The sequence below is a fragment of the Drosophila teissieri genome, chromosome 3R (assembly GCF_016746235.2).
Source record: "Drosophila teissieri strain GT53w chromosome 3R, Prin_Dtei_1.1, whole genome shotgun sequence".
In the NCBI taxonomy this organism is placed as follows: domain Eukaryota; kingdom Metazoa; phylum Arthropoda; class Insecta; order Diptera; family Drosophilidae; genus Drosophila; species Drosophila teissieri.
The window spans coordinates 29500348-29527107 of record NC_053032.1 but is presented as its reverse complement, the minus strand read 5'-3'; the positions used below and the strand labels follow the sequence as shown (position 1 = coordinate 29527107).

Below are 26760 nucleotides of genomic sequence, written 5' to 3'. Positions count from 1 at the left end.
GGGAAATGTTTGACACGTTTTTCTGAGGCTGTTTGTCTGCATATCAATTAAAAGACCTTCTACAATATATAGTACCTTAATACCTTAAGTAAATCTCTTGAAACTCGCATTTGGATCCCCCAAACGCCGCCGATTGGCGTCAAAATCAATCCGAAATCCCAGCCACTTAACGCTGGGCGGACAGCGAACAGGAATCCACGGGCTCATAAATACGCATGAGCATGGAGCCCCCATTCATGCCCCATGGAAGCTGGAGCCCAGATCGCTTAGGAGGAAATTATTAGCTGATTGCAGCAGCGCCATCCCCATACCCGTCCCCATTCCCCGTCCCCTGCTGCACTTGGGGCATTGATGGGACTCGAGGACCTGGGGACATGCAACTCGGGAGATGGCAATGGGAATGGGAATGGGAATGGGCACCGCTCACTGGGAGCAGATGCATCCGCGGAGAACTTACGCAATCGATGCTCGGGCTCATTACGGAGCCGACACTGGGGAGCTGCACTTGCAAAAATAAGAACTATTGACAAAGGAATAGATGCAAAATCTATAATATATATATCTATCAATATATAAATCTATATACTGCCCATATAATTTTCAATTTAAATAATTGTTATCTGCGAAGCAGTAAAGTCTCTTAAGTGAGTAGTTCAACTCATTGCAAATGAATAGTGGGCTTCTATATCTCCAAGTGTGAGATTGGAGTCGTGGCGCTGGCGCAGCTGGCAGTCAATAGTTGGTAGAAAAATGGCAACTGGCAGTGTGTCTTTTGCGGTTTTTAATTAACGCTTTTGCACAATGCTTGTCTAATTACGCCTATGGTGCCTCAGACACGACAACAAAACGCCAGCGACTACTAAATCATCAATATTGTCAAGCGGCAGCTGCGGTTTCTGCTGTTGCTGCAGACTGCCTGCGAATCCTGCAGGATGGGCAATAGAAAAAAAACAAAAAAAAATGAAATGAATTGAAAATAAATACGGGGGACATGGACGACGATCATCGCATGGCAATTAGGCACTGGCTGCATTTGATGCATCATTAATTGAATTTCATTTGCATTTTAATGCGCACCTATGAATGGAGCGCAGGCCACAGGCCACTGCCATTTTCCCAGCCAGAAAAGCAGAAGCCTCAAAGACCAGAAGACCAGAAGACCACAAGATCACAAGACCAGAAGACCAGAAGCCCAAAGAGCCAGCCAGCTCGTCTCCATCGACAATAAGCCGCTGATGAAGTCATATGAGCCCGGCTCGAACGCATTGGCCAAATGCAGTGAAACTGCTGCCAAGCGAAACTGCGCTGCGTACCCAGCGAAAATGCCAATTTAAAATGGCTAAAATAAATTGGATTCGTTCGGCTTTGTTCGCTCCTCCGTTGGTCTGGCTGGCCAACGCAAAATAGACTATCATCAATTTAAAATCAATATGTCACATAAATTGGAAGGGAAATCAACGCCAAAAGCCGCCAACGATATTGGCCAAGGAAAATGTACAAAAACCAAAAAAAAACAGAGGGAAAGATGCGAAATAAATAAGTGAGGTGGAGAAGAAAGGAATGGCTGGCAAATTCCAAATACTCTGTGATTTTCAAATATGTTAGAGAAATATATTGAAACAATATGCTATAAATATGTAACAGAAAATAAAACAACTTTCTACTTGATTTAATAAACTTTAAATGATTGAATGGCATTTTACTTTCTTATGGTAAAGTAGACTTTTTTTTGGTATATCCCCTTCCTGGAAAGAGTATGCTCGAGCTGGACAAAGGATGCAGTGAATGCAACTGGAGAGTCCGCTGCGATTACTTTGCTATAATTCGTCGTCATCGCTGCTGCTACTGCAACTGCTGCAATTGTTGCTGCCCGGTGACATCGTCGCTGGGGTTTTATTGGCCACTTTTGGCCACATCAGCGACAACGATGAGACAGCCGAGTGCGCTTCCTGTCTCATGGCTCATAGCACATAGCCATGGCATATATCCCATCCAACCTATATGTATATATGTATATATATAAATATATATATGTTGCATATAGCCGTGTGTGCCGGACAACTTGCCATTATTATGCGCATGTTGCATTGCATTGTTGCTGCTGCTGCGGCTGCTGTTGTTGCCGGATTTGTCAGCGATCCTCAAAGTGATAAAAATTGCTCGTAAATCCTTAACGAGTGGAACTAACACGCGCTGGCTGGCTTACTAGAGCCCCATGGTTTACTGGAGTCCATCCACCGTCCAGCTGAGGCTCAGAAGCAACTCCCCCGCATCCGCATGCACATCCACATCCGCATCCGCACACCACATTTGTCTTTTTAGCGAACTCCCAAAACAACAACATGCCAAGTGGAACAATGGCGATCCGCAGACCGAAATGGACGCGCTCATCTCTTGATCTGCATTGTTAGTGGCCAGCAGGAGCAACTTGGCCAGAACACTGAGAGAAATACTAGCAAGCTCTGCTGTTACTTGAGCGAACTTTAGATCGACGATCAGGCATAGTTGTCTATGCTATTTCAAGCCACTTAATAGAAATCGTTATTTTTTCCAGTGCAGTGGCATCTGCAGCATTCCATTTCCATGGCGACTCTTGGATCTCTTTGCATTCAAGAGACAACTCACACCAATCCACTGCTGTGGGCCAGTTTATGCATCACCAGGCACCAAATTGACTCCATTAAATTCCAATTGTGCCAATGTTTCCTAAAAACGTGGCAGGGGAATCCAAAAACATATACCAAGTTTTCTGCAACAATGTTGAAGTCACCTATCCACCGTTTAACACACAAGTAGTAGAAGCATTCTCGCGGTGTATTCAACCATTTTAATTTCTATATTATGGCATTCGCCTGTTATCAAGTGCCCCAAACTTGCTGTAGCCGACGATAAGCCGCAATTAAGCCTTTATGTCCGACCGATTATCGCTAATTTAAGAGCCCCACACAAGAAGCCAGCGCAGAGTTACAGGTTAACGCTTACAAATCAGATCGATGCCATATGGCATTTGGTATGGCTTAGCCAGCCAACCAATTAAAGATGCAAAAGACAAAGAGCCCAGCCCGAGCTCAGCAGCTGACAATAAAACCAACAAATTTTCGTATTTAACGATCGCCAAATTAACATACATTTACACATGCCATCCACGTGAAGCGGGACAAACGGGTTTCCAACTCTCCGACGCCGAGTGACCGACCACCCAAATGTGGGGGCAGTGGTGCTAGCTTGGGGAAAAACTACCAAATAGTAGCTGGTACTAGATAAAATTTCAGACAGAAAAAAGTGTGATTTTTAAAGATTTTTTAGCAAGAAATACGCTGCATTTCCTGTTATTCAGCATTTCTATTTAAGATATCTTAAAGATAAAGACATAGAACTCTGGGAAAAAGTACAAGAAATGCTTTCTAAAGTATGAAAACTCTTTCTAATGATACATATATCATATTATATTCGAATATATCTCACATACATATCATATATAAGTATCTCATAGATACTATAGCATGCAGCTACAAAGCAGCTGAAATGCCATCACCCGCAAGGAAGCAGATTGGAGCAGCTGCGGGAGGAGGGCCATTAGCTCCTCTCGCTTTCACAAGTAGGTGTTGACAGTTCGGCATTATAATAACTACTTTACAGTGGAGCCCGATAATTAATTGCCGGCGATTAATGGCAATGTTATCTAAGAGCACGACAAACGCCGCGCCGCGGGATGAAGTCAACGGAACAAAAGCTCCATCCCATCGTCGCCTTGTCGCTCGACTTCAGATGAGTTCGAGCATGGCAGCTACGCCTCTTTGTTTTCCGTTTTGGGGGTTGGGGGGCGTGGCGAGCGCCTGCTGTTTGCAGCCAAGTGTTCTGCTTAATTTGCGAATAATTCGATCGAGGGCTTCGGCTTTCGCTTGGGGCTACAGTGGCTGCTGGCTAAGTGGGCAGTAAACTAAGAAGGGGGAAACTATTTACAATGCATGGCTATCGAAAACATGGTTGCTGTTGTCGATTTATGTGCTGCAGCATTATTGGCAAATGTTTATTAGTAATTTATCAGCTTTTCTACTTTCGCCGAATGGAAGAAAAGACTGTACTCGCTCCTAAAAAATGGCCATCGAAGTCGGCGGCTTTGAAGCGCTTGTTGTGGTTACACAAAATCCTTTTAATACATGATGTCATTGTGACATTCGGATCACTTATCCCGAACATTTGTATTTGCCCTCGTTTTCCGTCTGTTTGCCCCTGGCTTGTACTGCGACTATTTTCCTTTTGACCGCACTTTCACTTTTCCCCCCCTTTTCTGCCGCCGCCGGATAATTAATGTGCCGCGCGACCCGAGTTCCCGACTTCCCGAGTTTCCCTAAGTAGGGTGCTCTAACACACATCGCATCCCAAGTGGCCTCCCAAAACATAATTACGATGTTTCATTAACAACATTAGCAGCGACGATATTTCACCCGATTCCCGTGTCCCGATTCCCGACTCCCGATTCCCGAGTAGGATCCCGAGTGAAGTGGAGGTGTCCCATCGTTTGCTGCCCGCCACTCGGGATCTTGATTTATGGACTCTAGGCCGGGATGGTTGGGATGCCCTCTGCCGTGGGTGGCAACTAGAGATGTGTCTTCAGTGCATGGATCTTACATATTCCGTATAGATCATTCCATCTTCCAGATGAGGTATTACATTGTGATTACTTTATCTCTGAGGAGTTACCTGATCTTACGAAGAGTTTTGAGACCCGAAAGGCATTGCAACTAATACAATTTACTATGATATTCCTATAATTATATATATTTAATATTGCATATACATATATGTATGTAGTTTCTAGAACTCACGCACCCATCGCTGCTTGGATGTTCCGGATTCCGAATTGCGGCGTTATGGATTATTAATGCAATGGGTTGCCAGCGGGCAGATGAGGCGGCATTGATCACTCTCTCTCTCACTCTCGATCCCGAAGTGTTTTTCCCCTCCTGAGATTTTCCCCCACTCACTGCGCTCTTCTTTTGGGGCAGTGGGGGGCGTGGACCGACTAATGCAATCTCAAGTATGTGCGACACGCTGGCTGGGGCGACTGCAACATGTGGCCAAGTGGTGGGGCAGGCATACATATAAGAAGATGCAGCGGTGAATTTATGGGATGCGGCATAATGGCATGTTGCCATTGGCCTGATGCTCGCACGCATTTAAATGCCTCATAAAAGTTACACTTGAAAATTAATGAGCTGCGTTTTCGGCATTCGCCGGCGCACTAAACAAAGTGACAACACTCGAATTGAGTTGTTGCCGTTCGTTTAAGGATCTCGCGGATACGTTACGATTCCGATTCGATTCGAGTGGAGTGGAGTTGCAACTGCAGCTCGATTTTCCCCCGATTTCGTTGGGGCTGTCAGAGGTTTCTGCCGAGATTTCGTTCGTTTTAGTTGGCGCAATAAATTTTGTGGTTTAATGGGGCGGGCGTGGCGGCTCGACTCTGAAGTTTTCCACTTTGATATTCGAGCGTCTATTAATGAGCGGCCTTTTTTGGCCCATTTTATAGGGCACACTTCCTTTTTTAATGCCCAGCCTCCTTGGTCCGCCATTAAAGTGACAAAAACTGACACTAATCATGCTCGGCTGCCCGCCAAAAGGGTTGGCCTCCCATTCAATTTGGGGGCCGCGCCGGAGGAGTCCGCATTTTGTAGCGCTGTCATGTCGCCGGGCGGTTCGTAATTTATGTCTTAACACTTACAGATCGTTAGCGAAATGGGAAATGGGAAATGGAAAATGTTAAATGGGAGAGGGACAGCTCGGGAAAATAATAGGACTCACTCGAAAGCGATCGCATGCAAAGCAGTCTAATTAGCTGATAAATATGAACACATGTTGGTGATCAAGCAGCCACATAAAGTGGCAAATGGGTGATTAAGTTGCAAGTCCTGCCAGTTATATAGGTTTTTATACATACTCACATATTTTTACATATTCTAATTTATGTAAATGCGAACTAATGATGCCATATTATGCAGGGATATTCCATTTAGTTCGTTTTCTCACCCATAGCCACACTCAACCCACATCCAAATCCACATCCGAGACCTCATCCGTATCCGAATCCCTCATCCGAGCCCGTGCCCAGATAGCCGGGCAGTGGCGACACCATCGCTAAACGCAACAAAGTAAATTGTTCGATTAATTGGATTTTAACAGCGACAAGTAGCCGCCAGCCAGGACAGCCGATTGAGCCAATGAGCCAATGGCCAAAAGGCAATAAAACAGCGAGTTGTTGGTGGGGGAGGGGGTGGTGTTGGTGTGTTTTCCTTGGGAGATGGGGGGGAGTGATGAAAAACCAGCTGCATTCCCAGGCAGCGGACATGAAATCTCGCTCGGCTGGGCGAAATAGAGATGAATTTACAGCTACAAATCGCTTGATCAGTCAACATTTTAGCCACGTCTAATTGTCAGTCAGTCAGGCGGACGGCAAAAACGGACGGCCGGCCATGCCACTGGCAGCAGCAACATGCAACAAGCAGCAGCCACTGCAGCAGCAGCAGCAACATCCACTGCAGCAGCAACAGCAGCGCAGCAGCAAAAAGAGGCCCCAAAGTTGAATTTTTATTGTTGTCACAGCAATTTCAATTGGTTCGATGAGCATTCCAGCCTTGCACGCGGCCAACTAGCGGAGCGATCGAGTGGAGCTCAAAAGACAACCAAAACACAGGCAAAACCCAGGCAGGCCAAGTGGAATAACCAAGCCAAGCCAGGCCAAGCCAAGCCGAGACCCAAACTGGCTTAGACGAGATCCGCTGGAGACACAGCTCCATCATCGATATTATGTCGCTGGCAGACGATTAATGATTGCCAAGGTGAAGATCTCATCGACAAGCGTTCGTCTCGCGGTCGCTGCTTTCAGCCACAGTCGGGCATCGCTAAAAGGGACACACTTTAAGTCAAATGTATAATAGAAAATACTTCTATATAATTTAAACTGAACACTCTTACTTATAAATAACTAAAGCACATGTAGAGATAGTTACGATGCTTTTGGGGAAAGGTGATCCAGAACTGCAATCAATATCCACATCTTTCAACTGAATTTGAATATTAAAATAGCACCTATATTGTATTTTATTCAATATTGTTATTATTTTTATATTGATAAATAGTCAGTTTTCAAGTCTTAATTTTGGAAAACCCAATTGCCACCTTAAAACCACCTTAAACTCCATCAACTTGAGCCCGTTTTCAAAAATGGTGCTTTTTCAAATCTTTTTCTATACATCTCTTTACATATATACTTTTCATATACATCATATATTTTGGTTGGTCTTAAGAACGTTCTACTGTACTTCTTTTTGCCTGTTCTCAATGTCACTGCGTCAGTTTGTCCGTCCGTCAGTTTGTCAGTTCGTCAGTTTGTCAAAGTCGCCGGGCCAAAGCGAGCAACGTCTCTCTCCTCAAACACTTGGTATTTATGCCAATTAGTATGAAATTTCTTACGTGCCCGCAGACAGTCGCAGTCGCAGTCCCAATAGCAGTCGCAGTCGCAGATCCCAGATGCAGCTCCATGGCCCCAGATCCATAGCTCCATCTCCATCTCCAGTTCATATCCCGCTGCTGCTCCTGCTCCTGCTCCATCCCCATCCTCATCCGAAGCCATCGGCTGCTTCCGCTCAAACTGGTCCAGTTTCGTTGCTCGATTTCATCCTAATGCCACGCGGAGGCACACAAGGCTGCACTATACTCAATACTCGTATATCTTATGGCTTTTATTGTCTCCGCGCGGACTTAGCGCCATTTTTGTCGCGCTCCTCTGACTTTGGCTAATCTGGGTGCTTAAATCGCCGATCCGCGAATATTCGCTGACTGCGGCATAAAAATGCAATTCAAATGCGCCACTATCTGCGATTGCCAGCTGGAATGGTTGTTCGGTTTATAGTTCGATTTAATTAGGTTGTGTGGCTCTGCCATCTCAAGATGATGTGGTGTTAACTGCAAATCGAAGTATGTAAGCAACTCTATTTGCATTTCGAAAGCAGTTCTAGGAAGTTCTCCAAACTTGTTCCGAAAGGTAGGAAAAGCGATGCTACAACTGCATCCTCTCATTCTTAGTTGATCCTCTTGGAAATCCAGTGAGTAATGCAGCCCGTTTGGCTGCCGATTTTCCGCAGTCCGCTCCAATTAAGTTTTAGCCGCACCCATGCTGCCTGCAGCCAGACAAATTTGGAAAACAATTTTCCGCCCAGCAAGTGCGACTCGTTAGCCGCTGCGGCGGCGTCACTGCTCTTAATTGAGCAATTATTCATTCAAATGGATTGCCAATTTCGCCGACCAGCCCCCAACATCTGGGGATACGCGATAGGAAGCGATCCAAGGCGATCCAAGGCGATCCAAGGCGATCCAAGGCGATACAAGGCGATCCAAGGCGATCCAAGGCGATTCAATGCGATACAGAGCCATACACCTCGGGGCCAATTTAGCAGATCGAACTGCAAACTGCAAGTTGCAAGTTGCAAACGGCAAGCGGCAAGCGGCAAGCTGCAGGTTGCAATTGCGATTGCAATTATAAAACAATCACTTGTCGGGATAGGCGGCTCCTGGTCGCCACCTTTAACGGCAGCCCATTACTTGCAGCATGCCCAGCATCTCCACCAGCTCCACCATCTCCAGGATCGAGTGTCCACTGATCCCCCCCTGCCTTTTATCCCGCTGCCTCCAGAGTTGGCCTCGTCTTTTGGGCGGCGGCCACGCAAATTGTGCTTACTTAATAAGTCGTACAACCTGCTAATGTGAGCAATTTACCAAAGGAACGCGCTGCACCCGGTGCTGCAGGTTCTGGTTCCCCAACCTGGCTGCCCCACCTGGCTCCCCACTTGGCTCACCACTTGGATCCCCACTTGGTTGGTTGCCCACTTGGTTGGCCACTTTCCGTGCTCCACGCGCATGCGCAGCCCCCGCCGATTGCGATCTGCGCAGAAGGAAGCGCAGAGTGTGTGAGTGCGCACAATAAAAAGGTGCGAGCTGCAAGAATTTATGGGCCAGCCAGCCAGTCGATAAGCCAGGCGAAATAAATAAAATAAAATAAATAAAGTGAAGTGAAATAAGGCAGGAAAATAAGGCAGCGATGCTCGGGAGCAGGCAAAACAAAGTCGCTGGCACAGCGCACCTAATTATTATAAATAAACCAATCGAACAATAAAGATCTGCTGCTGGTCAAGTTTCCGCGAAATGCGCACAGTGGCCATAAGAACTTAATCGCAAATGAGATTCCGGCCCAGACCGCGTCTCAAAAGCGGAGCAACGCCATCGATATAACACAATCGATGATGGGGCTCCCAGCTTCAAGCTCCCAACTTCCAACTCCATGCCATGCCATTCCATTCGTACCCCGAATCCAGAGCCGAATCCCAGTCCCAATCGAATCCGGGCTAACAAGCCGTTTGATGGGGCAGCCAGTCGGCTGGATTAATCGCTGACACGGTCGGGGGAAACTCTGGCTCCCAAAATGTCCAGGCTTACACTCGGAAAAACTACGGGGTATTGGCAAACTAGATGTACAAAAGAAACTCGTGTTAAATGCGTTGCTTAGCCTGAGAAATGTTGGGTGTTGTATGCCTTCCACTAAATGTAATATATGCAAGTTTAATCATATGATTATTAAAATCAAGCATTTTTGAGTCAATTATATTGTTTTATTTAGTGACTCTCCTTATAATTTTATAACATATTTTTTCTCAGTCCTGAAAGAGATGCCTTTTTTCGCACAGTGTCAGTCCTTGGGGCCGCAGATAAGGCGCTGACGTAGTTAAACATATTGTAATTGCTGCGATGCCCCGAAACGAGTTTCCATCCGACTTCAGCTCCAACCCCATCTCCATCCCCATCCCCATCCCCAACCCCATCCCCTGCTCCAGCTGCAACGGCCTGGTCCGGCAGCCTGGTCATTGTTTTGGAGTGGCTTCTGTATCGTCGCAGCATCAGATTACCACTCCATGTGCAGACAAAGGCGCAGCATCATCAGCAGCATCATCAGCATCAGCATCGGCCAATAAATGGAAGGCGTCGTTGTCGTCCTCAACGGCATCCCGATACGCCTAACTCCCCTCCACTCCACTCCGCATCCCGATCCTCGCCAGCCAGCAGCCACCATCCTCATCCCCATCCTCATCCTCCGTCGTCGCTGTCGTTACGGCCTTTGATTTTTGTGGATCAGGAGCTGCACAGTAGCCGTTCGATAATTTGCTATGGCATTCCAAGTGTATGTCTCCTTATCCGCATGTCAATCAAGCTCCTAATTATTCGCCGAATGCAAAAGATAATTGGGCCGTCGCTTTTGGGGCTTTTTGGGCCTGCTGTTACTCCTGTTACCAACTGGATTTTGGCCCAAAAGCCATTGCGATATAACAAACGAGCAGCGTTCTGCATGGGGACACTTATGACAAACTCAAAAATCGGATCCTTTCCCTCAGCTGCAAGTAGCATCCAATTAAGCCAAAGGGCTGAAAAACAAAGGAAGTGGCTACAAAACGCAGATAATCCGGTGATATATGCGTTGAGCTGGCTGGAATCCATAAAAAGATGCGGAAGAAGAGGTCTCAATATCGCCATCCACTGCGAGTAAACTGGTGTGAAGCCCGAGAATCACTTGCTGCAATTATTCGATAGCTCTAACAGCTTTATCACCACCATTTGACTAGTATTAAACCCCTAGTCATTGGATGTTATCTATAAAATGAAGTTTCCTTTCGCCAATTGCTGATACCCTACATACAAAGTATATTGGGCATGTAACAAAGGTGAGGTTTTAGGGACTTTTTGGAAAAGTATTGCTGTCTTATAATATAGTATTATCTTATTTAACCAGTTGTAAGTTTTAATTCTATCTAGATACTTTATAGAACTCCAGTGGGTATCTGTTATTCGCAACTCGAGGTCCCAAGAGAGCCCCATCGGCAGTTTTATCGGCTGCTAATTCATTTGGCGTCCCAGCAGGTTTCCAGCTGTCTATTTCTATATGATATCTGCGAGTGGTAATCACGCTGGGAACGCGCTGCTCTGGGTTCACATGACCGCATATAGGTCTTGTTCCTGGCCACTCGGATGCACTGCGAGAAATCAGCAGTAGTAGCGAGATAGGCGATGCAAAGAGTTTCCTTCTAGAGCAAAGATTTGTTCACTGTGCAGCTGCAAGTGCAATGAAATCACACGTAGACGGCTGAAATGAAACTGCGATTGGAGCCGCAGCCGTTGAAAAAGTGGGGCAAGTCGGGGGTAAATCGCCGTGCAGCGGGGGGGGGGGGAGGGGGGCTCTGCGACATGGAGACCATCGACACTTTGTACGTTGTTGTGTAAAACGATTGGCGCGTTAATCAACGTACAAATTTCCGACTTATATGGCCAGCGAATTAAATCGTTCCCCCGAGATCTCGGACTCGCTGGCCAACCTGAGCAGCCAACCTGGCCAACCAACCTGGCCAACCAACCTGGCCAACAGCGCAGCTCAGCTCAGCCGTCCTGCTGACAGCTGCCGATTAGAACTGGAGCGATAAATTATACAATTGCCATGCGTGAGACCCGCAAAGAGAGCGGATCCTGGATGCCTGGATCCATCGAACTGGGCTCCTTGCGATTCCCCCGGCTCATTGCGCTGACAATTACACTGATTACATTGAATATATGAGGCCCATATTGGGCTGCCAGTGCCGCTGGGAGTGTCAACTGCTCAACGGCTCAACGGCTCAACGGCTGTCCCGCCAAACTGAAATTCAAATCGCCTGCGCGCGCAGTGCGCGACTTGCGGCCCCTCGAAGTATGCAACACGAAGCACCAGCCCAAAACTCGAGAAAACTATGCAAATTAGCGGGGCCTAAAAAATTGCTAACAACGAACTTAAAAACAGGGATATTGGCTGCACTTTAGACACGCTCATTTCATTGATTGAAGTTACAGCTGTTTAGAAATGATCTTTATTATCTCACTTTTATACAGCCAATTTTTGGGGTAAATTAACTAATTTTAACTATAATGTAATAGTAAAGTGTAGTAGAAGGTGAAGTAGGCAATACAACTCAAGTACCCTTCGTACCCGCAGCCTGAAAAATCAAAAAAAAAGAAATTCCTCGTCTGAGCAGCCGGCTGTTTGTTATGACCTGTGCAGTTTGCTTAAAATTCTTGTGGCGCGGCATGAAAAATCAATTATGTTAGTTGAACTTTCCGAGCTAAACGCTAAACAATTGCGCATAATTACGAGCGTTGCGTTGGGGACGAAACCAAAGCGAAACCCAAATGCGGACTGCATCGCATTTGCTGTTGCCGTTGCCGTCGCCGTTGCCTCAATTTGTGCATTTGCATAGGAAAAGGGTTGGGGATTGGAGAGTGGGGCGTTTTCCAGGGGCTGTGTGCCACAAACAAGAAAGAACAACAATTAAGGTGGCAAATGGCAAAAGTTAATGGCCGAACAATTGAGGAAATTCACGTAAATGACTTCGGGGCCCTGCGGATACGGATTGGAATTGGGCGCATTCGAAGGAATGCAGGAAATGTTTGCGTTTAGAACTAGAAACTGCGGGCATTTCGGGAAATATGAGCAGAGGAAATGAATTCAGAGGTGCACTCTTTCCCCCATTAGCATAATGTTACATGAAATACTTCCCTTCATAAGAAATTCAAAGAGTTCTAGCTTACTAGTTCTTGGTTTTTTAGATTGAGCGCAAAGTTTGAATTTCGTAGACAGCGCGCCAAACTAACAGCAGCACTAGCCAACACTAGGCAGATCACTTAACAGCTCTGTTAAGCACTCTTTCAGCGACTCTGTTAACGTTAGCTCAGACTTTACATTTGGTGAATGTCAAACTGTAATTTTCTTTCAAAACTGAAAAGTAGCTTAAAATAAATAATAAATGTAAACTGTAAACTGGCAAATCTTAATAGACGTCAGCTTAAAGTAAACACTGCACGAAAGTGTCTCTTTATCGCAGACAGAAGGCTAGGCCAGACCCTTTAGAAAGTAGTTTCGGAACTAAAAACCTAAAATTACCAGTACTCCAGACCGACACGCAGGAACACGCGCTGTTTTGCTGCTCGAAGCCAGAGGGAATTTTGAAAAAGCGCGCCAAGCGATCAGCTGGCCGTGACAATCGATAGTCGGGCGAGCGTAGGGCCCCGCTGGGCAGCACTGGCGACCGCAACGATAGGCAGCGATAGGCAGCAGCGCCAATCGATAGCTGGGTCGCAGAAGGAGGAGGAGAAGCAGAGGAGAAAAACAAAAACCAATTGTGAAAAGTGTAAAGTTTACATCGCAGCAGAGTCGCGTGGCCAAAAGCGGTGGACAAACGTGGAAACGGGCAGCCAACCACCTGATAACACTACCATTTTTCTACGACGCGCCAGCGGGAGTTTTGCACCTGCTGCAGGCACTCTCCCACACATACACACGAGCACACTCAACACAAGCACACACACACACACACACTCGCAGGCAAATCGTCATTCTGCGTTATTTGTTGTTTTTTGCGAAATCCAAGACGAAGGCGAATCCACAACAAATGCAGATTGGAATCGGAGCTTGATTGCTTCGCGATTAGTGCCTAGTCACGCGGGATCAGCACACCACAGCCGATCCGGCCAGCAGAAGGGGCAAACCCAGCGGGTATCATAGGGTAGCAGCCAGGCAGCCAGCCAGGAGGAGGATACGGAACCATGTCCGTGCGGACGAAGGTACTCGGCCTGGTGGACGTGATGATGCGCGTGCCACCGGTGATGGTCATCGACGAGATGCTGAAGATCGACATGGGCCTGCACACGTGGCTCTATCCCAACAAGGACAAACTGGCCAGTGAGGCGTTGGCTGCGCCAGCGGAACCGCCGCCGGGAGCAGCCGGCAGCCAGGATCCGTTTGCCAGCATCAAGGAGTTCTTCGGCCTCGGCGCCGGGGACGCGATCGCCCACATGACCTCCTCCGCCCAATCCGCCCTGGAACAGAGCATCGAGAACGCCTCCAAGACGGCCAAAACGCACGGCGTGCTCAGCTCCGGCTTCAACTCGCTGATGAGCGAGCTGTCCAAGGACGAAACGCTGGCGAATGTGCTCAGCCTCATTACGGTCAAGTTTATCATCTGCGTGTTTGGTGAGTCAACTTTCTGGATTTCACCTTCTTACATCTGCTTAGAATACCCAAAATATGATAAGGATATAGTAAAGTCAAGAACATTTATCTTCACGTTATAGCAAAGAAACCCGCCTTTCACCATGCCTATGTCCCCAGTAGCTCCCAAAATAACCTTTAATATCAGTAGGATTGAGATAACAAGTATTCGCAAAATCGAAGGTAATGCTCACTTGGCAAAATAACTATATACGAATGGATAGTTCCCTTTAAACAGCTTGAGCATTCCCATTGAACGCGAAACGTAAACACAGGCAATTAAGTTGGTTATTTTGAGTTCATTGCTTTCGACCTGCTGACGAAATGAAATCATCCAGAATTCCAAGGGCCGCTTATCGGACGCACTTTGGAACGCCAGCGAAACGTAAATACTTGACTCACAATCTCCGTGTTTTTGCAGCTTTCCTGTCCGCCGCGTGCATCTTCATGCTGTGGACCCGCCACCTGGTGATGGTCTACATGTTCCTCACCTCGCTGGGCCTCACCTTCCTGTCCTACTGGTCCAACGTGAGCGCGTTGGCGCTGATGGAGCGGAGTCCCAGCATGCTGGAGGAGCTCATGTCGCTGAACACCACGAGGCTGCTGGACTCGGGCGGGGTGGTCATGTCGCTGGCGCCGCACCTGATGGCCCAGTGGTTCATGGGCATGCTGTTCGCCTACATCCACCTGGGTCCGAGGTTCGAGATGCTCCAGAAATCGATGCCCATCATCTTTACTAGTCCCATTCTGTTGGCCATGATGCCGCTGCCGGCGAAAGTGGTGCAGCACCTGCCCGTGGTGGCCGCATTCACGCCCATCATCCTCACGAAGATCACGCTGATGCACAGCGCCATGGAGGCGAGTCGAACGGTCTACAATGGCTACCAGTACGCCATGAACTTTGTGTCCAACTTTGGACTGTCGGCGCTCATCGAAAACGAATGGCAGCGACTCAATGTGCCCAACGTTCTGAGGGTTTTTTGGACCATCAGGTGGGTTTGCGAAGTGGCTCATTAATTTATGTTAATCATGCGCGCGGAACCTTCTAATTCTCGCATTCGGAGCGTTAATGTGTCATTGGCACAAGGCCATCAATCACATTGTGTGCCCATGTAGATACTCTCTTATTAATGGCCGCAGCTCACAGATTAACTGGTTTAAATGCAAGATGATCGAATAAATCACCTTTCTTTTTAGAATAATACAAGGCGGCTATGCTCTGGCCACGACGGAATCGGACGAGCCCCTGGATCTAATGACGGCCACACAGAAGCTGCTCGTCGATGGCTGTGAGACGCTGACGGCGGTCCTGGGCATGACGGGCGTCATCTCGATGATCTGCCACTACATCGGACGCGGCTTCCAGTGGTACCTGCTGACCTACGACAACGACGAGGAGAAGTCGCTGGGCACTGTCTCCGCTGTGCTCTTCTACATCCTCGCTCTGCAGACGGGACTGACCTCGCTGTCGCCGGACAAGCGCTTCATCAGGCTGTGCCGGAATCTGTGCCTGCTGATGACCGCCCTGCTGCACTTCCTGCACAACATCGTGTCGCCCATTCTGATGTCGCTCAGTGCGGCACGCAATCCCTCGCGCAAGCGCCATGTGCGCGCCCTCACCGTCTGCGCCTTCCTCGTGGTGATGCCGGTCTCCCTGCTCTACTACCTCTGGACGCAGCGCTCCCTCTCCACCTGGCTGCTGGCGGTTACTGCCTTCTCCGTGGAGGTCATCGTCAAGGTGCGTGACTATGCAATGTATTTGCCTTCAGATTTCAACATACTTTCCCCCTAGGTTCTCGTTTCGCTGGCCACCTACACGCTTTTCCTGCTGGACGCGCGGCGGCAGTTTTTCTGGGAGAAGCTGGACGACTACCTGTACTACGTGCGTGCGTTTGGCAACTCGGTGGAGTTCTGCTTCGGCATCCTGCTGTTCATCAACGGCGCCTGGATTCTGATCTTCGAGTCTGGTAAGTTTGCGTGTAGCGTTCACCGCCCTTGTTACATTAACACATGAGTAAGCGAGTGCTCATCTCGCCGCATTCCATTGGCATTCCATCTGTCCATCGGATCCGAATTCGGATCCTGCGTCCGTGTCCAGCTTTTCTGTTCTATGTGTGCATGTAATATTTTTATTTGGTTGATTTTGTGTACCGATAACTATAACTTGATAGCCCAAAATGGTACAGGCGGCGCCATCAGAGCGATCATGATGTGCATCCATGCCTACTTCAATATCTGGTGCGAGGCTCGTGCGGGCTGGTCGGTCTTCATGAAGCGGCGTTCGGCGGTCCACAAGATCTCAGCCCTGCCAGAGGCAACCCCCGCCCAGCTGCAGGCATTCGACGACGTCTGCGCCATCTGCTATCAGGTGTGTATTGTATCTATATATAGTAATGCAAGTGACTTAACTATCGTTTTCGATTCAGGAAATGTATTCTGCGAAGATCACACGCTGTCGCCACTTCTTCCACGGCGTCTGCCTGCGCAAGTGGCTGTACGTGCAGGATCGCTGCCCCCTGTGCCACGAGATCATGATGTACACGGACAAGGCGGACGAAAATGCGCAGGAAGCGGAGCCAGCGGCGGCAGTCCAGGCCGAGCAGCCCATTCGGATATACCCGCGAGACGTGAGTACCAAAATGGATATTTCCTTCGTTAGTTTAATATACAATCATTGCTCTCACAGGACGGCAACAACGCAGCTGCGCCGCGACGCTCCCCGGAGCGCGTTCCAGTCGAAGCGCCAGAGGCGGCCAGCAGCTCCTCCCATGCAGCGGCGGTGATCGGAGCGGAGGCAGTGTCGGCCACCGTGGAGTCGGCAGCGGCTGTGGGCGAGGCGCGTTCGCTGGGCAGCGTGGCCAGCAACGCCACGCATAGACTAAGCGCCAGCGGGAGCAGCGACAGCAGCTACATGTCCGCATCCACCCAACCGCCCCCGCCGACGGCCACTTCGGCTGCCGCTGTGGCCACGGCGGCGGCCAGCAACACGACGCACATGTTCCGGATGTCGCAGGACCAGCAGTAATCGGGTGGGATAATAGCATAGGACCGAATCGGATGGGATTAGAATGGAAGAGAACGGAACGAAACGGGAGCGCTCGGCGTACCTTGTTTTTCTTATATATCTTGCTACTTGGAAACGTTCTGTGTGTTAGGGTACTTATGTAAAAATGCAAATCTTTGTCGCGATCCAAGGCTTCTCTATTCCCCCGCCCAAAGAGCACTCTACTCCCCGCACACACGACCACAGCACTCACCACTCGGCACTCACCTTCGATCCTCATAGGCACAGACATTGCGTATGTGTAACTCACGCAGCCATGCTTAACTAAATTATATACCATGCATATAATAGCGCGCTGAATGCTGAATGCTGAACGCTGAACGCCGAACGGTAATGAGACGACAATTGAAACGGAGATCTATGTACGTTAAGTTTATGGTAAAAAGTTGATCCAAAAATGTTGAAACACACACAAAAAAATGTAGCCCTAAGTTTGCAGTGATGATGAAGAGATGAGAGATCAGATTAGAGCAGTGTAAAAAAAACCCATCAGCAGAAGCAGAAGCAAAAACGATAAACATTTTATGTGGTGAAGTCTGAAAATGATTTAATCAAGTTACCAACTAAATCTAGTTAAAAACAAAACACGAATCAACACGGATTAAAAAGCAAAAAAAAACAAAGAAACAAAAAAACGAGAGCAAGTCGAAAAGTTGCGTTGTATAATTTTGTAATGTAAAAAATAACTTGAATAAGCAAATCCTTGTTTTGTTTTTATTTAAATTACCTATGTACGTTTATTTAGATTTAAAGTAATTAAACGAAAGAAGCGGAAAATACAGAAAACATTAAAACAGTCTAATGTAAGCGAAAACACACAGAAACATGGCTTGTGCCGCCTTTTGACTACGAGTGTGGGTCATTCCATTCCATTCCATTGCCTTCCCTTCCAGAGCTCTGCAATCAGGTAAGTACGCAAATTACTTCCAAACTCGGCCCACTTTCAAGCTACTAACCAATCCACTCTTTTGCCTTTCAGCTCTGAAACGCTCTCCTCAGTTGAAAATCAAGTCGTTGTAGTTGCGCAGCAGGTGGTAGGGCGACACGCGGCAACAGGTGGTGGTGCGGACCACGGTGATGCGATCGGCGCGCTCGAAGTTCGCCTTGACCGTCTCGTAGTAGCGACCATCGCTGGAATGGAAGTAGTATATAATATAGCTGGACAACTGGGTGAATGGAGACCCACCTGAGCACCATGCAGCGCAGCTTGAGGCACTTGACGCGCAGAATATCGATGGCCTTCTGGCTCTTGTCGGAGAAGCGCAGGTTGTCCGGATCCCAGCGCAGCTCCAGGCGCTCCAAGTTGCCGCAGTTCGAGGCAATGGTGTCCATCAGCTGGTCCACGTGGATGTTGACGCCCAGCTTCTCCGCGGTGCCCATGACAATGATCCTGCATGGTAAGAGTTTTTACTCATATGAATACCTTATATCATTTGATGAGCAATGGAAACTCCTACTTGCAGTTGCCCAGCAGGGGCAGGATGCTCATCCACAACTGGTCGGTGATGTGCGGCATGCCCGAGAGGCAGCAGGCGCTCAGCTGGTGACCCTGGCGCTGGATGAACTTGAGCAGGCCCTCATCCGAGATGTTGTCCGAGGAGTCCAGGTCCAGCGAAATGAGGGATCTAGAACAGAATAGGAGTATAGTAGCAGTATTTGGCTTATGGAGCAGCTGCTGTGTCAGCTCACCTGGTGGTGCCCGACTCCATCCACTGCTTGAGAACGCCGTCGTTGAAGCCATTGATCTGGCCGGCCGACAGGAACTTGAGGCTGGGGATCCTGGTCAGCATGTCCACAAGGCACTCGGGCGACAGATCCGTGGCCGTGATGTCCAGCTCCTGCAGGGCGCACTTGTCCCACTCGGCCTGCATGACGAACTCGGACTTCAGGCTGGTGCCGTTCATCAGCAGGCAGGTGAGGCGCTTGGAGCGCTGGATGAGGGTCTTCAGGGTGGAGCCGGTCACCTTGTTGCAGAAGTTGACGGCCAGGCACTCCAGCTGGATGCAGTTGGAGCTGAAGGCGTCGATGTGCGAGTCGTCGATGAAGTTGATGCCGTACAGATTGATCACACGCAGATTGGGCGTGGCCGACTTGAGCTTGTGCACGTTGATCACCTCGTAGATCTCCTCCTCCTCCTCCTCGCACTTCTCGTAGGTGCCGATCAGGTGCAGCACCTCCAGGCCGTTGATGAAGTTGTAGATCTTGCGCATGAAGCCCTCCATGAAGATCACCTCCGACAGGCAGACGCACATGTAGCGCAGCTTGGTGGGAAAGGCCTGCATCTCGCTGAAGTCGTGCAGCTGCATGGCTACAAAGTACACAAACTCTTTAGCTTTCTGAAGCGGATGAAGTGGCGCACTCACCTGTGGAGAAGTCCAGCAGCATGTGCGTCAGATTGGGGCACTTGGCGGACAGCTCGTGGAGCACCGTGTGCGTGATCAGCTCGATGGGCAGCTCGATGTAGCGCAGCGTCGGCCCAAATCTCACCGAGATCAGCTGCAGCAGCATCTCCAGGGAGCCCACGTGCAGACCCGAGACCTCCGGCCGCAGGCTCACGTTCTTCCAGAGGCGCGTGTCGTAGGCAATCTGGCGCCATCGACGGCAGATCCGCGCCAGGCGGCAGATCTCGCGGTGCGACAGGTACGAGAAGATGTGCAGCAGCACCTTGTCGGGCAGCTTCTCGATGGTCTGCGGAAGAGGAACATGGCAAAGTTTAAAGGATCTTATCTTATTCTAAACTAAGTGATTCAAATATGATCTCTATATGGAGCTATATGGAACGTGTGAATGGGAGCACAGACAGCCAGAGCGGCAAAGTTGAGTGCAAATGTGGTGGCGCTGAGGCTATATATTCTGCGGGTGAGTGAGCTTCTATAGATTCTCTTGCTGGGCTCTCCCACTTTCGGGTGAACTGTGAGTGGGTTCCCAAAGTAATAACCCAAAGAAAACCCATAGTACCGTGTCGGCGAAGGGACTGCGAACTGTGCCGTCGGAGAGGTACACCTGGGAGGCCTCCACGGCCAGCTGACCCCAGATATCGGTGGATATATCCATTGCTCGGTGATGAGTCGCAACCACTTGCTTATATAAAATATATAGCTACACACGGGCCAAACTACTTCTACGCGTGAATATCCGTCGTATCGAGCTACTTTCGCGCTACTGCGAGGCGCATTCCCTTGCCATCGCCTTGCCATCGGAATCTCCAAAGATCCGCCAGGCAGTGGACTCAAGAGAACCCCTAGGCGTATTTATAGACCAGCGGCAGTAACGAGAGCACCGCCACCACCATCAACACCACCACATCACACCACACCACAGCACAGCACAGCACTCTGGTCGCCGCTGCATCAGCTGTGCTGTTCACGGGCGCCCCACCACTCACGCACTCTGCCTGCACCACTGGGCCACTAGCACCACTAGAACCACCCACCCACCCGGTGGTGCATGCGAAGAGAGATCACTGCCAACAGGGGGTGCCTTCTGTTCCTGAAGAGATTCAGCACCAGTACTAAGCTGTCTAGAAGTATGCAACACTTTTCATAGCTTCGACTAACCAACTGATTCATCTGTATCTTTTACTTTCATCTAAAAGTATCTTATACGGCTTCTGTTTCTTAAGGAATAACATCCTGGGTTTTATCCATCAAAGACTACTCTTGGATACTCTTCACAAGTTTCTTTTGCCTTCTATATCATATTTTATAGTAGTAATAGCTTTCGCACCCCCTTTTCTCTCGCAGTGCACGCGAAGGCAGACAAGAACGCAAGATGTTTGTTGCCAAGATTTCTGTACACACGCCATCGCTCGTCTGGCATTGTTTTGTTTACTACATCTACATATATCTACATATATATATAGATCTGTGCATACATATGTGCCCATGTACAGGGTACTCACCAGTCGGGTCTTCACCACGCCCGAGTCGTGGAGTCCGATGGCCTGCGAGGAGGTTTGCGCTGCCAAAACATTCCAATTATCCATGCTGGTCACTGCTCTAGCACTAGCTCTTGGATCTCTTGGATCTATTGGATCTCTGGGATCGGATGGGGATCAGCCGGGAAGGTGTGCGCTGTTTCGGCTGTACAATATGCGGTCTTTCCGGATCCGTCTGGTTATTTCTGTCTGTGTAACTAGGGGAAATGTGCCGGCTATACTCGCTATAAGCTATGTACGCTGTGGGAGCCACGAGCATTCATTCATGCGCCAAACTATTTCTGCGAGGCTTTCCCACTTAGTCACTCGGCATTCTGCGCATTTCAATCTATCAAGTCAATTGAAAATTAGTTTGCAAGCAGCTAAGTTAAGTTATTCTCCCATTTTATCCAGTTTAGCTAGGACATTTGTAGCCGTGTTCTAGATATTTGTTAAATTTTTAGACAGCAAACTAATTATGTACAAGTTTTCCAAGCACATACATAAATCATTCAAGCGCAAGCAGTAAATCAAAATTGAATGATTATTCAGTTAATTACCCATTTGATTAGTTGAACAAGCGAATGGTTAGACGCTCTCTACAAATAAAAACGAGCACGAGAAGGAAAGCGATTAATTAATTAATTAGTTGCCGTTGCCTTAGTGCCTGCAGGCGATTAAAATAGCGAATTCCCAATTATGCAAACTCAGTGCACACACATTGTTCACTTGCGCCTTTTGATTTCAGATTTGGGGCCACACATCAGAATTTGTTCACCCTTCGCCCGGTTTATTAATAGTTTTAATTTTTCTGGTGGCGCTGCTGTTGCAAATTGTTGGGTGTTGCAACTTGTACGAGTAAGTGCAACACGCAGTTTCGTAACTTTCGCACCACAAAGTTGCAGGTCGCGATCTGCGTGAAAATTCACTTGTTCACTTGGCTAATTACTGGCAAATTGATCGCTAGATTCCGGCGGAAATCGACGGATGCGAATGTTCCGCGTTCTCGACGGCTCCACAACTCTGAGAAAACTGAGAAAATCAGGCGTCCGCGGAAAATGGCTTATGCCAAAATCCACTCGGCTAGTGGGTCGTACCACATAGGGAGTACATGGGCATGTGGGCATGTGGGATGTGGGGATCCGTGGATATGGAGGGGTTATTCGGGGCGATCTCTGCGAGTGCAGGCGTCATTAGCTTTTCCCATGGCGCGCGGCCAACAGAGGGGCGGATGCCAAGGGGGCGTGGCCCGTCGTTCGGAATCATACATTACAGCCGCAGTTTCCCACAAAGTATCTCTTATTATTATTAGTATTTTATGACTGCATTTCATTCAAAAATCAGCGTATAAAGCTTCAAATCACCGGCAGAAACCTATTATATCATCTTATATTTCAATTATAGTTTTAGTCAGATTGCAAATAAGTTTTAGAAACACTTCCTATTAATCAGATTGATTGTGGAACATGGAACCTTATCAGTTTCATGCTTATATTAAGTAATCTACTAGTAATTGATTACTAATTCCTGGATGCAATTAGAGCTTCATTTTATTGCTTGGAAATGTGCATTTTTAGCCGAACAAGGAGCTACAATGGTATCCTCCTGACTTCAACGATGTGTATGCCGTATTGCTGGTTCTTCGTCACAAAGTCCTCGGACCAATTTCCGGTCAGGCAGCCGCCGTCGCAGTTGCAGCCAAAGATGTTGCACGGTCCCTGGCCGCAGAAGGTGCCCACTTGGGCGACGCCATCGGCGCAGATCGTCACTTCGCACTTGATCGACAAATCTCCTTGGCCGCCCACGTCCGCGCAGTTGCCCCTTTCCATCTTGAACGTCACCAACTCCATTTCAACGCAGCACTCCGACCTGGCCACTTGGACGAAGCCCAGGCAGCAGATCCCGACGAGCAGCAGAGTCACAATTGGGGATGTCATGGTTGGATTTCCTTTGGGAACTGATGCTTTTTCCCTCGGGAATCTGCCATTTTATACGCTCACTCTTGATGCACGGAACTCGACAGGTTGGCGAAAATGCTCCGATTTAGTCGGCAAATTGATTAGGCCTAGTTTCCCGGAATTTCACTTTAGGAGCAAATGAAAAAATGCATAATTCTCACAGATAAGACTGCACTTTTTACAAAAACCAAAACACAGATCTGAAACTTAATCTATGAAATGCGATCTAGCTTATTAGTTATTAGTTTACAAATAAAGTAATAATTACTTTCAAACGCAGATCACTTGTAACGGAAATCCCATTTGAATTGCGCCGCTCGGCGTTGCCAGACCGCGCTAACCCTTTGCACTAGCGCCTTCGCCCGTTCTGATCAGAACGCTGTGGTGAAGCAACGGTTGTTCGAACATTTCAGTCGTTTCTCCGCCGCTCAATCGCTCGGTTGCTGCCCGTTGTTGTTGCCCGCCTATCGATATCGATAAACGTAGGTGTGCCTGCAGTGCGCCTGTGTGCGTGTATGTGTCAGCAGTGCAGTTCAGTTTTTCTGTTTATCCCCAAATTCTGTGAGAAATGTGATTTAAAAGTTTTCTAAACGTACAATTCACCCCTCTGCCCAACCAGAGCTCGCATGTTCAACTGAAAATCAAAAGCAGTAGCTGCAAACATTGCAGTTTGTTTATATCTGGTACAGTGCGCGTTGCAACCTGTTCTCTGTGTGTGTGTGCGGGTGTGTGAGCAGGTGTGTGTGCGGCTTAAAGACGCCCTAGGAGTTGTTGTTGTAAAGTTATCGAATCGAAGTTGCAACTCATTAGGGATACTCACGATCCTCGAAAAAGCAGTTATTAAACAATTTGTATCTTACTATCTTGTATCTTAGTATATTGTATCTTAGGAATATAGGATTTAAGGTTGGAAACTCGTTGACTGTGAGAAATACCCCTACAAACCTTAAGTTCCTACTAAGCTTGCATAAATCTGATCTAATTTCTTATAGATAGTAATAGTGTACTTCCCCCTTTGGTAAAATTTCGAACGAAACCACCCACAATTCCGCTTAGGCAATCGTCTTCAATGAATTAAGCGTAATTACAATTATGGGGCATTAAGAGTGCTCGAAATTGCCCAATTAATTAGGTCTAACCCACTCATTACCATAAATATTAGTTGAGCACTTTGCCTCCACTTTCTAGCAAGATCAGCCTGACCTTAATGGGCATCAGATGGGGATAAGCCACTTGTCTCTTGCGCAACCCCAAGACGTACTACTTCTTTATCACTCTGCATTCAATCTTTGATATAGTTACTTCTTACTTCAGATCCCAGGAGCCAACCGATCCGATCCAATCCGTTCCGATCCCACACCCACGATGTCGTACTCCGCGGAGCGAGCCCTGTCCCTCCTCTACCCGCTGGCCATAGTGTCCTCGCTGATCTGCTGCATCACCTCGGCGGTGTCCTGGATGCACTGGCAGTACGTGCTCAACGCCTGTCCGGACACCAACTGCGGATGCGTGCTGCACGGGAAGAGCACGTTCAACAGCTTCGAGGGCGGCAACATCGCCTACTGCCACTTCGCCACCTTCGGCCTCCTGCTGCCCCTCATCTTCGCCCTCGTGCTGGGCATCTACCACGGCTATCGCATGTGCATTGGGCGTGGCAAGCCCAAGGCGGGCACGGCCACCATCCGGCAGCGGTAAGATCGGGTGTCTGCGGGTCAATGGGGTTAATCGACTGGCCACATTCGTCTGCGTCTGGGTGGGCCGCATGCTAATGCTGAGCACGCGGCGGATGAGTAATGCTGCCATAAACTAATCACTTGTACTTCCCTCTGCTTGCAGCTCCGGTGACATGATCGTGGTGACCACCGAGTCGGAACTCACGCCCGATGGCCTCTCGCCCTACTACTGTGAGTAGCCACCAAGCAGCCGACATAGTTCCCATGTTCCATAGTTCCCATGTGTAATACTTGACTTTCGTAGGGCTGCCTGCCACCGTCATCTCGGCGATAATGGCCGTGTACCAGCTGGTCTACTCGGCCGTATTCACGGACGGATTCGAGGTGACCTGCAAGCAGTACAGGGAGTCGCTGCTGAAGGAGATCCAGGGCGTGGGCAACATAGTGCCCGTGATCAAGTCGCGTCTCTCCTGCGCGGCCGTCTTCGACTTCATGGACTACCTGGTGGAGAGCATTTCGTACGAGCGCCGGCGCTACGGTCGCATCAACACCGCCGTCTGCCTCTACTTCACCCTGGTCTTCGCCTGGATCGCCCTGTTTGCCTGGCTGGTCATCTGCGTGATTAACGTCATCCATCTGCGGCGCACGAAGGCCGCCCGAGTTTGAACTTCAACTTGTGCCATGCATCGGAAGCAGTGCATTCCCGGCCACTTAAATTAGGAAACGATCGACTATAAGAAACACCACACCGCACATTCTTATGTAGCCTTTTAACTTATTTAGTAGTAGACACACAGCCAGAACGTCCACGTTATGAACGCATTGTACAAATGTTTGTATGAATAACGAGCGATATGCTAAATCGCAACCATTTTTACCATTATATATAAAGCCTAATAAATATATATATTTATATGAAGTGAAGCGAATCACTGTGAACGTCGTTGGGAAACACACATTACAGCTGCAGTTTCATAAAAAGTGTTATAGAATTTTATTAAAAAATTTGCACAAAAAGCTTCCAAATTTTTTACATTTAGATGATAGTTGTGTAGTTCTAGTTAACAGCAGACAAAGTTCCTAGTTCAGATTGATTGTGGAACATGGAACCTTATCAGTTTCATGCACATATAAAGTAATTCCTGAATGCTATGCATTTGGGTTGCAATTAATGCTTTTTTTTTATTGATTGGAAATGTTGCTTTATGGCCAAACAAGTTACTACCATGGAATCCACTTGACTGCAATGATTTCAATTCCGTATTTCTGGTTCTTCCTCACAAAGTCCTCGGACCATTCGCCAGTTAAGCAGCCACCATCGCAGTTGCAGCCGAAGATGTTGCACGATCCCTGGCCGCAGTAGGTGCCCAACTGGGCGACGCCATCGGCGCAGATCGTCACTTCGCACTTGAGCGGATAGTCTCCATGGCCGCCCACGTCCTCGCAGTCGCCCCTGTCCATCTTGTAGGTCACCACCTCCTTGGAGGAGCAGCACTCCGACCTGGCCACTTGGACGAAGCTCAGGCAGCAGATCCCGACGAGCAGTAGAGTCACAATTGGGGATGTCATTGTTGGATTTCCTTTGGGAACTGATGCTTTTTCCCTCGGGAATCTGCCATTTTATACAGGAAAACTGCAAAGTTGGCGAAAATGCTGCCAGTTAGTCGGAAAATTGATTAGGCCCAGTTCCCCGGAATTTTACTTTAGTTGCATTCCTGCATTACTGGCCACTTAAATTAGAGACTGATTAACTATAAGCAACCATTTATACCATATATAATGCCTAATATATGTACATATTTATTCGAAGTGTTTAGTTCAAATGGGCCATCAGTTTGCATAAATATGCCAGGTTTGAAGTGCAAGGTTTTGCATAGGAAATCATCATTTATGTATACAATAATTCGTCATTTTTTAAACTTATTTAGTTTGCTAAAAGTGCATAACTTGCATAGAAAACATAATTGAAAGATAAATAGTTTCCTGATAAAAAAATAAATAAATTTTGTAAAAGAGGGAAATTGTGAATTGGA

At 48.1% G+C, this 26760-nt stretch overlaps 5 protein-coding genes across 12 annotated transcripts; 2 read left to right on the top strand and 3 right to left on the bottom strand.

Annotated features, from left to right (window-relative positions):
- Nucleotides 1–12948: 12948 nt before the first annotated feature.
- Nucleotides 12949–17880, top strand: LOC122618989 (protein TRC8 homolog). Of its 2 annotated transcripts, none has more exons than XM_043795621.1 (7): nt 12949–14098; nt 14538–15108; nt 15314–15854; nt 15909–16083; nt 16303–16484; nt 16543–16743; nt 16803–17880. In XM_043795621.1, exons 1-7 carry the CDS (start codon nt 13672–13674, stop codon nt 17139–17141), a joined length of 2436 nt encoding a protein of 811 aa, XP_043651556.1. In that variant the 5' UTR covers nt 12949–13671; the 3' UTR covers nt 17142–17880. The 2 variants fall into 2 exon arrangements, with proteins under 2 accessions (XP_043651556.1, XP_043651555.1); XM_043795620.1 differs by having other exon boundaries at nt 16288–16484.
- A 6-nt stretch (nt 17881–17886) lies between these two features.
- On the bottom strand, nt 17887–22116 carry LOC122618990 (F-box/LRR-repeat protein fbxl-1). 4 transcript variants are annotated; one of them, XM_043795623.1, is made up of 8 exons: nt 21817–22116; nt 21082–21445; nt 19544–19868; nt 18870–19488; nt 18638–18805; nt 18367–18570; nt 18137–18311; nt 17887–18077 (listed from the first exon to the last, which is right to left on the bottom strand). In XM_043795623.1, exons 2-7 carry the CDS (start codon nt 21163–21165, stop codon nt 18176–18178), a joined length of 1536 nt encoding a protein of 511 aa, XP_043651558.1. In that variant the 5' UTR covers nt 21166–21445; nt 21817–22116; the 3' UTR covers nt 17887–18077; nt 18137–18175. The 4 variants fall into 4 exon arrangements, with proteins under 4 accessions (XP_043651558.1, XP_043651561.1, XP_043651559.1 ...); XM_043795626.1 differs by having other exon boundaries at nt 21082–21314; XM_043795624.1 differs by lacking the exon at nt 21817–22116 and having other exon boundaries at nt 21082–21599.
- A 569-nt stretch (nt 22117–22685) lies between these two features.
- Nucleotides 22686–23102, bottom strand: LOC122618992 (protein Diedel-like). The gene has a single exon (XM_043795631.1). The coding sequence runs from the start codon at nt 23031–23033 to the stop codon at nt 22686–22688; it is 348 nt and encodes a 115-aa protein (XP_043651566.1). The 5' UTR covers nt 23034–23102.
- Nucleotides 23103–23478: 376 nt separating this feature from the next.
- LOC122618991 lies at nt 23479–25651 on the top strand. Of its 4 annotated transcripts, none has more exons than XM_043795627.1 (4): nt 23479–23536; nt 24369–24745; nt 24891–24958; nt 25032–25651. In XM_043795627.1, exons 2-4 carry the CDS (start codon nt 24420–24422, stop codon nt 25391–25393), a joined length of 756 nt encoding a protein of 251 aa, XP_043651562.1. In that variant the 5' UTR covers nt 23479–23536; nt 24369–24419; the 3' UTR covers nt 25394–25651. The 4 variants fall into 4 exon arrangements, with proteins under 4 accessions (XP_043651562.1, XP_043651565.1, XP_043651563.1 ...); XM_043795630.1 differs by having other exon boundaries at nt 23499–23567; XM_043795628.1 differs by lacking the exon at nt 23479–23536 and adding an exon at nt 23575–23737.
- A 132-nt stretch (nt 25652–25783) lies between these two features.
- LOC122621731 (protein Diedel-like) lies at nt 25784–26315 on the bottom strand. Its single transcript, XM_043799691.1, has one exon. The coding sequence runs from the start codon at nt 26294–26296 to the stop codon at nt 25949–25951; it is 348 nt and encodes a 115-aa protein (XP_043655626.1). The 5' UTR covers nt 26297–26315; the 3' UTR covers nt 25784–25948.
- Between the last annotated feature and the right edge of the window lie 445 nt (nt 26316–26760).

Coding starts and splice junctions, on each gene's coding strand:
- LOC122618989 (XM_043795620.1), top strand. CDS start 13,672: ATGTCCGTGCGGACGAAGGTACTCGGCCTGGTGGACGTGATGATGCGC. Junction 15,109..15,313: donor AGGGTTTTTTGGACCATCAG/GTGGGTTTGCGA, acceptor CTTTCTTTTTAG/AATAATACAAGGCGGCTATG. Junction 16,084..16,287: donor GATTCTGATCTTCGAGTCTG/GTAAGTTTGCGT, acceptor ATAACTTGATAG/CCCAAAATGGTACAGGCGGC.
- LOC122618990 (XM_043795622.1), bottom strand. CDS start 20,234: ATGGATATATCCACCGATATCTGGGGTCAGCTGGCCGTGGAGGCCTCC. Junction 18,806..18,869: donor ATGGAGTCGGGCACCACCAG/GTGAGCTGACAC, acceptor ATTCTGTTCTAG/ATCCCTCATTTCGCTGGACC. Junction 18,571..18,637: donor CCCCTGCTGGGCAACTGCAA/GTAGGAGTTTCC, acceptor CTTACCATGCAG/GATCATTGTCATGGGCACCG.
- LOC122618992 (XM_043795631.1), bottom strand. CDS start 23,033: ATGACATCCCCAATTGTGACTCTGCTGCTCGTCGGGATCTGCTGCCTG.
- LOC122618991 (XM_043795627.1), top strand. CDS start 24,420: ATGTCGTACTCCGCGGAGCGAGCCCTGTCCCTCCTCTACCCGCTGGCC. Junction 24,746..24,890: donor ACGGCCACCATCCGGCAGCG/GTAAGATCGGGT, acceptor CTCTGCTTGCAG/CTCCGGTGACATGATCGTGG. Junction 24,959..25,031: donor TGGCCTCTCGCCCTACTACT/GTGAGTAGCCAC, acceptor TGACTTTCGTAG/GGCTGCCTGCCACCGTCATC.
- LOC122621731 (XM_043799691.1), bottom strand. CDS start 26,296: ATGACATCCCCAATTGTGACTCTACTGCTCGTCGGGATCTGCTGCCTG.